Source organism: Tachysurus fulvidraco, chromosome 14, assembly GCF_022655615.1.
Source record: "Tachysurus fulvidraco isolate hzauxx_2018 chromosome 14, HZAU_PFXX_2.0, whole genome shotgun sequence".
Lineage (NCBI taxonomy): Eukaryota > Metazoa > Chordata > Actinopteri > Siluriformes > Bagridae > Tachysurus > Tachysurus fulvidraco.
Window position 1 is genome coordinate 22,609,648 of NC_062531.1, and position 10,126 is coordinate 22,619,773.

The following is a 10,126-nucleotide window of genomic DNA, read 5'->3' on the forward strand; positions in this document are numbered from 1 at the left end:
ATAATAATAATATAAAAACAACAACAACAATAATAATAATAATAATAATAATAATAATAATAATAATAATAATAATAATGTTGTTGTTGTTCTTGTAAGCTTTGTCAGATTGATGAAGCTTTTATTTTGGAAACTTTTATTTTACTTAATATGCTTAATATGAAACAGCCGTGAGTTTTCCTCTGTAAGAGGCTGAATTCCAAACGCCTACGTTAACCGTACAAAGTGCACTACATACGATACATTACTGATTAAATCACTCCCTAGGTAGTGCGCTGACGTAGGACGTAGCGAGTGAATCTGGATTGACCCTCGGTTTGTTGACTCGCGCCGGTCCGTAGATGTTTTCTGCAGGAACTGTGTCGATTTAAAGTCATTTTAAAAATATATACGATTCTGACCGGCGGAGATCAGCATTAATTCTGCTAAATATAATTTTTGGAAATTAATAAGGTTGCTAATTAGGTACGAAGTTGTAGTTAGTGTGAATTGTGGGCTATGCTAATGACTGCTGGCTGCACGTGCACGATAAGTCAAGTAGCTGGTTAGCTACTGTAAAAACGAATAAAAATGGAGCAGAATGACTAAAATGTTTCACATAAATTCGCATTAGAAGCAGGTAATTTAATCATTTCTGGTGTAGTTTTCATTCAAAGTGTTCTATCGTGTGTTATCGTTTTTAGTGGCAAGAGCACCTTATTTTATAAAGTGTTTGTATTATATTTGTTTCTTGGTGTAACAATAACATTTCTTCATAATTGTGGAGGTAATATTTACGTTACTTTATGTGGCCACGCCCCTTTTTGATCCTTAGGCAAGAGCTTATTTCAGGATTGACAGCTGTCACTTATGTGGCCACGCCCACTTTTCATCCTCGGGCACAGAAACACACTTTGACCGTGATATAAATCTACCATGACTTTTAATGACTTTTTTTTACTAATTAAAAAAACAAGAAAATGCTGATTTCAGATTCTGTACATGTCTCATGACTGATCTCCCTGACGCATATGAGCATCAGTGCTCCTGCTGTGTTCACCGCTCGACCCCAAGCGTCCATCAATCTCTAGATGAAATGGACTTTGAGAGAGGTAAGGTTTAAAGCTTCTGAATGTCTTCTAGGCAGCTTTCTGATCTACTATATCACACATTAGCATGCGTTTTTTTCTTAGGCATATGGTCAGCAGCTCTGGATGGGGATTTGGAGAGAGTCCGGTCATTTTTGAACAAAGGAACAGATCCGAACACGAAGGACCAGGCTGGATACACCGCTTTGGTCAGCAATAAGCCCCTGTTACTTTTGATCAATATCTTTTGCTGGCCTTTCCTTTATTCCATATTCAGAGATGTTATTCAAATTGCGTGTTGATGTTCGGACCATATGACGAGGCTGAACTAGTCTGCTTTGCTTTACTTGATGAGTCCAGGCACAGTAACACCTTGTTGTAACTCACTGATCTGTGTTGCAGCATTATGCCAGTCGAGCAGCTCACCAGTCAGTCTGTGAGCTTCTCCTGGATCATGGCGCCTGTGCCAATTCTCAGACACACGGTGGCGCCACGGCTCTGCACAGAGCCACCTACTGTGGTCACATGAGCATCGTCAAGCTGCTGCTGAACCACAGAGCTGATCCTTGCTTAACCGATGATGATGGCTCGACACCTTTGCATAAGGTAAAATATTTTCGGTGTAAAAGTTATACTAATGCTTAGTGTACAGGCATTTACATTATATTTGTGTGTGTGTGTGTTTTGTGAACAGGCTGCTGAGCAGGGCCATCTGGAGATGTGTGAGGTGTTATCGAGCAAATATCCTGTCCTGAAAACCATAAAAGATAAAAAATCACGCTTGCCTGTAGATCTTGGCCCAGACAACAAGACCTTCCTAGAGTTACTGAAGCCTCCACAATGATCACCGTCGTGATTTCCTGAACAAGCCCCGGACCGTTGAAAGTGCCACACAAGCGAAAACACTTTCTTCAGATTTTGGCTTTATTTCAGTCTTTAGAATGCCATCCATCGTCTTCCACATTACCTTCATCATGCCCAAGGTCATCTACACCCTCGTCTTCATTTCCTTCCTCATCCCTATCCCCATCCTCCCTCCATCCTCATCAACATTGGCATCATCATCATCTCTAAGCTCATACACCTTTATCCCCATTCCCATCTTTAACATTTTCTCATCCCTATCCTTACCATCAGTATCATTGTCCTCATCTCCAGTCTCAACCCATTCTTATCAACAGCCCCATCATCACCTTCCTTCTCACCCCACCCTTATTCGCATCTCCATTTTCATACAATTCTCATCCTCATATCTATCTTCATCATAACCATCCTCATTTTCAGCTGCTTCCCTGTCCTTATCCCTATCCTTACTCCATCCTCATTCCCATCCAGACCAGAATTCTCATCTCTGGCATTATTTTTTATCCCCAGCTTTATTTTATACACAGCTTTATCCCTAACTCTGACATTATCCCTTACAACATCTTCATCTCCATCCTCATCACCATCATCTCTCGTCTTCTCTGCTTCCACAACCTCAGAATACTCTTTGTTCTGCTGATACAGGTTATACTAAGCGCTATAGATGAGGTGAATTATATTTCACAGCAGCTGAAATGCTTATGTGATGATGCAGGAGGTTCAATTGTCATTAATCTCATACGTCTTATACGTTCTAGCGACAGAATTGCAATGACACAAGTTGTCAGCAGATGGCAACATTGACCAGCCCAGTGCTTCTGTGAAGTTCTGACCATTTCTGTTCTGCCTCATCATTAGTTATCTGAATCATCATGGTGAAGTTCTACATTTATACACTTCTGCTTGTACTGAATTCCATCATACAATATATATATATATATTTCTTGCCTCTTATATATCAATAAATCTGTTAATGGAAGTAATACCATATTTTTTTTTAACATAAATAATATGTATTCTAAACAGATACATTTCTATTTATTATAATAAACAGTATTTTTCAGTTGTAAGACATGTCGTGCGTCGAATGTTTACTGCATAAAGAAATAATGCAATAGGTTTTTGCCACAAATACTCAGTTATCACTTTGTAATCTCAAATAAATCTTAGATTGTTTTCTTTCAGCTATGAATCTCTCTAATGCTGCTCTGTTAAACTTCTCTAGTTTGATTTATTCTCTTCACCTTATTGAGTTTCTAAAATCAGACAATGAATGGCAATGCCTTCACCTTGAACCCATCTGTCTTGTTACGCCATCGATTCTGACAGAGGGTGCATTATGTTTACACGTTGATGGATATTGTGTATAAAAGGCTGTTTGCGAATGTTTTTTTGTCACCATGGAGCGTGGGTCAGCAACAAAAGACTGAAGCTCACTCAGGGCACGACAATGAATTCAGTGAACTTGTGAGCAGGCAGACCTTGAATTTAAAGTAGAGCTGGGTTTGGGATCAGTGTGGTGGATTAAATACGATACTTATTTCTTAACATTCTCATTTCCAGTTTGTATTATTTACGTTTACATTTACGGCCTTAGGCAGACGCCCTTATCCAGAACGCCGTACAACAGAGCTTTTAAGTCTCTATTGATGAATAAATTAACACTGGTTTACAAGGTGACAGTCTTAGAATACCTTAGTGCTAGTTCAGGTGTTTCAGGATGATGTACAGTACAGACCAAAAGTTTGGACACACCTTCTCATTCAAAGAGAACATTTAGTTCATAACAAAAACATGTGAAACAACTGAAAATATATCATATTCTAGGTTCTTCAAAGTAGCCACCTTTTGCTTTGGTTACTGCTTTGCACACTCTTGGCATTCTCTTGATGAGCTTCAAGAGGTCGTCACCTGAAATGGTCTTCCAACAGTCTTGAAGGAGTTCCCAGAGATGCTTAGCACTTGTTGGCCCTTTTGCCTTCACTCTGCGGTCCAGCTCACCCCAAACCATCTCGATTGGGTTCAGGTCCGGTGACTGTGGAGGCCAGGTCATCTGGTGCAGCACCCCATCACTCTCCTTCATGCTCAAATAGCCCTTACACAGCCTGGAGGTGTGTTTGGGGTCATTTTTTTTCCACACTTTTTTGTTATGTACGTATATAATTCCACATGTGTTAATTCATAGTTTTGATGCCTTCAGTGTGAATCTACAATTTTCATAGTCATGAAAATAAAGAAAACTCTTTGAATGAGAAGGTGTGACCAAACTTTTGGTCTGTACTCTAGGTTTTCACTCGTCGTTTGAAAATAACCAGTAACTCAGCTGTTCGGACATTACGGGGAAGTTCATTCCACCACCTCTGTGCCAGAACAGAAAAGAGTCTTGTTGTATACCTACCTCTTACCTTGAGAGACGGTAGGACCGATCGAGACCTGCCAGCAGTGAGATGCAGTAGTCCAGTCTTGAAACCAACATGAGCGTGTCACATTAGCAACATGAGAGGAAAAGGACATTCGATCGTCCATCCAAGGTCACGAGCCGTGACCGGAGGGATCTCAGAGATCGGTTTTTATGTAGTTACAAAATGAATAATTGTCACCAAAGTAAGGAATGTGGTTTGGAGACACCTTCATATAGAAATCCTGTTCAAACACTTTGTCAAATGCCTGCCTCCGTCTTTGCAAAGGAAGACGAACTAGTACAAGTCCTGTTTAGAGAGCTAAGCAAACTTTGGTCCAGTTTGTCCAGATGCCTTTTTGGTTAACTTACTGGTCCATGAAGAATGATTGTACCCACTGGTCCATGAAGAATTTCCAGGAAAGGCTTCATCCCCAGTGGCTTCATCGACTTGTAGTAACCTGTCCCTGGATAAGGCATCACAGCTGCATGTGCAGACAGTGTGGAGATGAAGCAAGATTTCTTATGTCTTCTTATATGTCATTCTAACACTCCATGCTTTCTGTTTTTAAGTGATGCAGTGGGTAGTTTTGGACAAATGTCTTCACAGCCCTAAGTACTTGATAGCCGTGTGCTGTTTTGCATGTTTCCCCAGTATCCCTGTGGGTTTCCTCTGGTATCTCAATTTTTCTCCAAACTTTCAATAACATGCTAAACGACTCTGTCTTTCTTCCCGGCTTCGCACCCAGTGTTTCCCATGATAGGCTCGAGATCCACCATGACCGAAGTATGCTGAAGATGATTGGGTGGTTTTGGCATCTTCTTCTACAACAAATTAAAGTGAAAATGCAGATAGTAGATCAGTGAAACTGAGATCGTCTCAGTGACTAAAAGTAAATCTAAAATGAAGATTTTAGGCAGCTACATAAATATTACAGAATTTAACAAATCGTTGTTTTTTTTTTGTTTTTTTTTTTGTGGTGCTAACCACGGTGGGTTACTGGTTAGCACGTTCGCCTCACACCTCAAGGGTTGGGGTTTGATTCCTGCCTTCGCCTTGTGTGTGTGGAGTTTGCATGTTCTCCCCGTGCCTCGGGGGTTTCCTCCGGGTACTCCGGTTTCCTCCCCCGGTCCAAAGACATGCATGGTAGGTTGATTAGCATCTCTGGAAAATTGTCTGTAGTGTGTGAGTGTGTGAGTGAATGAGAGTGTGTGTGCCCTGCGATGGGTTGGCACTCCGTCCAGGGTGTATCCTGCCTTGATGCCCGATGACGCCTGAGATAGGCACAGGCTCCCCGTGACCCAAGAAGTTCGGATAAGCGGTAGAAAGTGAGTGAGTGAGTGAGTGAGTGAGTGAGTGAGTGGGATAAGAAGTACCATCTTCACTAAGCCAAGACGTTTACATTCCTGTCATGTCCTCTGTTGCTTTTCAGTGTGCATGTGTTATGCAATAGTAAGCTCTGTAGTCTGTTAAACCCTTTAGTAGTACACACTTCTGGCAGAGACGAACACCCCAACGGTCATTCAGCTAATTGTTTTTGCAGGAACAGAACATACGGTTGATTCTGGGAAGTCACTACTTTCCCATGGGAAACAGCAGGTTATGCACTTTACCATTGCATATAAGTGTCGAAAACCCCAAATGTGAATCAATTTAAGTACTAGCCACAAATTTAGAACCAGCAACAAATCATTTCAGACATTACACATGGGTAAAGACGACCCATGTTCACCTTATAATGACTCCTGGAACATAAATGCTGAAAGTAGAAATGCTCTTAAAACCGTTGAAGTTAGACTTTTTATTGGTGAAGGGATATGACTAACCAATAAAGATAGAGTGGAAAGAGTTTATTTGCTTCGCCCTCACTTGTGTTCCTCCTACGCGGCATTATTGGCCAGCTATTTTCGAAAAGTCATCACCACACACATTAAAACAAGTAAACTGGTAAAAGAAAATGAGGTGCTATTAAAAAGACAAAAACATCGCTTCACTCTTCCTTGCTTCACACCACACCACAGATGCTATTTCCACCTCTTACTTTTACCCAAAGTAAGCATCACCACTAACCACACATATCGCTCGCCCCATTTATGTCTGCATCGCCGGACACGTCCCGAGTAAAAATGGCAACACTCACAGACCTGATTACAAATGTTACCTTAGATTATAGTTTCTAGCGTTCTATATTTGTCCGTGTAGCATAGGTATATAATTATATTCATCCCTCTGACCTGTCCTCTCTACATTCTCCTGAGATAACAGCCTGAGAGGGCCTGCATAATATAACCTCAAGAAGATTAGATTTCAACTCAAGATAAGCAATAACACCATAGAAATCTTTGAGTATAGCGTTGTTTGAAATCTGTGATATTTAGCGCTATTAATACTATGTTTTTTATGCTAATTTTTATAAAATTAGAACATGTTTGTTCTGCCCGGTGGCTTAGTGGTTAGCACGTTCGCCTCACACCTCCAGGGTCAGGGTTCGATTCCCGCCTCTGCCTTGTGTGTGTGGAGTTTGCATGTTCTCCCCGTGCCTCGGGGGTTTCCTCCGGGTACTCCGGTTTCCTCCCCCGGTACAAAGACATGCATGGTAGGTTGATTGGCATCTCTGGAAAATTGTCTGTAGTGTGTGAGTGAATGAGAGTGTGTGTGTGCCCTGCGATGGGTTGGCACTCCGTCCAGGGTGTATCCTGCCTCGATGCCCGATGACGCCTGAGATAGGCGCAGGCTCCCCGTGACCCGAGAAGTTCGGATAAGCGGTAGAAAATGAATGAGTGAGAGTGAGAACATGTTTGATCTATGCTAACTAGGGGTTTTGATTAACTACTGTAAGCATGCTTGGACCCCTATAATGTAAGTAATAACAAGACCTAGCATGTTATGTAATATTCCAGAACTTTTAATTCTAACTATAAATGGGTAAAAAGTGTTGAACAAAAACAACAACAACAAAAAACAACAACACACAAAACCTTGTCATTTATTATTTTACAATAACAACACAACCCTTAATGGGTTGTTTCTTATAGATACAGTTCAAGCTCCTGTGCCATAATATTTATTCCTAAATGCTTTATTTTTTAAGTATTAACTAAAAAATGGATGGTTGCTCTGAGCTCCTTCGTTGCGACATTAGCATTTCTAGGGAAGGTTTTTCCTTAAGAGCTGACCGCAGTCCAGACTCTTACGACTTATTACACAATATTGCTTTCAGAGTCGTGGCGCAGGGCGGATGTTTAGCGTACCTGTTCTTGCATGGCTGACAAAATCATCAGGGTTAAGACTGAGGAGCTCTTTCAGGTCAGGAACAGAAATCGGTGGAGGCGTCCGGAAGCCACAGAGGAGGAGGCTTAATGTCTTGGGTGCTGTTTCCTTCACACAAAAACCATCACACACGTCAGTCCTGAAAAAGACACATTTTTAACCCATTCAAATATTAATGTTTTCCTTTTGCGACAGGACATTTGTATTGATTTCTTACGAATTCCTGTCCCTTAGGCTAAACCTTAATACGTTACACATCCTGCTTTCGTTTGTGTGTTCTGGACCCACTATTTTGGCCTCATGGCTGTGTTAAATGTGTGTGTGTGTGTGTGTGTGTGTGTGAGAGAGAGAGAGAGTGTGTGTATCTTTCTTCACCACATCCACAGTATTGCCTGGAGGAAATCCAGCTTCCATCTGGAGCTTATTGCAGCTGACGCTACGCAATACCCAGGGTGGGGAACAGCATTTCCAGTTCACTTTTGGATGTGTGTGGATTTGTACACAAGAGACAAAAAAAAAAACGAGTTTGTGTTAGTGTTTGGTAATTCTTATATCCCATGTGTTGTTCGTTCTGCAGCGCTTTATCCGACAACGAGCTTAACACAGATGTCTTCCTAGTTAATCACATTACAGGTGGGTCATGGGAAACACAGACACCAGGCATTGCTTCCTGTCTCTGTCTGAGTGTGTGTGTGTGTGTGTGTGTGTGTGTGTAAGAGTGTATGCCTTCCTGCCTATATGCCATCATATCCCTGCAGCCTAATACGCAACAGCGGCCTAGATGATTTGTTTCAGATGGCACTGGCAGCGTTAGAGCAGAAATATGGCCATCTGCCTGATGTGAGGAACAGCACTTACTTGGAGAGACTTTCTGTTGCTCGGCTTTTGCCAGAAAGTCACTAATAAAAACCCCATGCACCTCTGAAGTAAAGTAAGGAGAGACCTTAAAAGGGAAAAGGGGCCTGCTTATCATAATTTTTTTTTTGATATTGTGTGTGTGTGTGTGTGTGTGTGTGTGTGTGTGTGTGTGTGTGTGTGTGTGTGTGTGTGTGTGTGTGTGTGTTTTAAATGGGAGCATATCTTGTTCTTTGAAGTGGTAAATGGCTCTGGCAGCTTGCTTTTAAAGCAGTCCCAGTTAAAAGAACCAGGAATGAAGGTTTCCTTGACATCCAGGACCAGAGCCAGTACTTAGAATTTAAAAAAAAAAAGTTTCTTTCTGGAAGATTCTGGGATAAGAACAAAAGTGGAGTTCTGCCATTTGAGTTCTTCTTACTTTATGAAGAAATTTGATGATACATCCATCAAAGCAGCACTTTGGAGGAAAAGAGGCTCTAAGCCAATTAGCTCTTCCCATTAAAATGTATGACTATTTGCATAACAAAAATCAAACACTGCTTTATCTTCACAAAATTGGTGGTTGAACATCGATCGTTTTCAAAAAAAAAAAAATTCGACCTGCCATTCTGTCCTTGTGGGGCGGAGCTTAAGTTTATTTAAAGTTGCAACTCAGGACTGATCTGTTTGAATTTTAATGAGCCTGTTGGTCGGGGGCACGGTGGCTTAGTGGTTAGTACGTTCGCCTCACACCTCTAGGGTTGGGGGTTCGATTCCCACTTCCGCCTGTGTGTGTGGAGTTTGCATGTTCTCCCCGTGCCTTGGGGGTTTTCTCCGGGTACTCCGGTTTCCTCCACCGGTCCAAAGACATGCATGGTAGGTTGATTAGCATCTCTGGAAAATTGTCCGTAGTGTGTGATTATGAGAGAGAGTGTGTGTGTGTGTGCCCTGTGATGGGTTGGCACTCCGTCCAGGGTGTATCCTGCCTTGATGCCCGATGACGCCTCCTCGTGACCCGAGAAGTTCGGATAAACGGTAGAAAATGAATGAATGAATGAATGAGGCTGTTGGTAAAGGTTAGGGCGTGGTCATTCACAAGAGAGGGTGGAGTTACGTTAAAAATTTACTTTTGTAGCTACTATAAAGTAAGTAACAACATCTAGCTTGTTTTGTAACATTACAGAACATTAAACTTAAGTATAAATGCAGAAAATGTGTAACCTGGTATTCAATGTTATGTTTCTCATCAAATGGTCAAACTGCAGTTTGATGGATTGCATTATCTTGCATTATCTCATTTTACATTCTTAATATCGAGAGAACACCAAAGAGAACTGGATACTAGGGATGCGACGAAAAAGTGTTTGGACCCCTCAGATCGCTTCTACGGGTCTGATTTATTCTAAGGGTGCTTTCACACTTATAGTTCAGTTCATTTGGTCCGGACCAAAAGCAAATAAATGATACGTTGTAGCTTTTTAGCAGTTTTGGTTCCTTTTCACACCACACTGATCGTTCTGTTCCGCACCAGTTGAAACGAACCAAAATGCACGCTGTAATCTACTACATCGCTTGTATACAGCATTCTATGCAAAGTCTTCATTTTCAGAATGAAGCGCGGATGCGGCTTTAAAATATCATTTTAATGCACCGCAAATGGCGAAGACGCATCGCAAGACACTTCGGGAGGCG

At 41.5% G+C, this 10,126-nt stretch overlaps 1 protein-coding gene across 1 annotated transcript; it reads left to right on the top strand.

Annotated features, from left to right (window-relative positions):
* Positions 1 to 283: 283 nt before the first annotated feature.
* On the top strand, positions 284 to 3,115 carry ankrd39 (ankyrin repeat domain 39). Its single transcript, XM_047800408.1, has 5 exons — positions 284 to 619; positions 973 to 1,091; positions 1,173 to 1,276; positions 1,470 to 1,673; positions 1,762 to 3,115. The coding sequence occupies exons 2-5, from the start codon at positions 989 to 991 to the stop codon at positions 1,909 to 1,911; spliced, it is 561 nt and encodes a 186-aa protein (XP_047656364.1). The 5' UTR covers positions 284 to 619; positions 973 to 988; the 3' UTR covers positions 1,912 to 3,115.
* The last annotated feature ends 7,011 nt before the right edge of the window (positions 3,116 to 10,126 follow it).

Excerpts from the sequence above, each read along its gene's own strand:
- ankrd39 (XM_047800408.1), top strand. The coding sequence starts at position 989 with ATGACTGATCTCCCTGACGCATATGAGCATCAGTGCTCCTGCTGTGTT. Across the intron at positions 1,092-1,172 it reads TGAAATGGACTTTGAGAGAG|GCATATGGTCAGCAGCTCTG; the intron begins GTAAGGTTTAAA and ends TTTTTTTCTTAG. Across the intron at positions 1,277-1,469 it reads AGGCTGGATACACCGCTTTG|CATTATGCCAGTCGAGCAGC; the intron begins GTCAGCAATAAG and ends TCTGTGTTGCAG.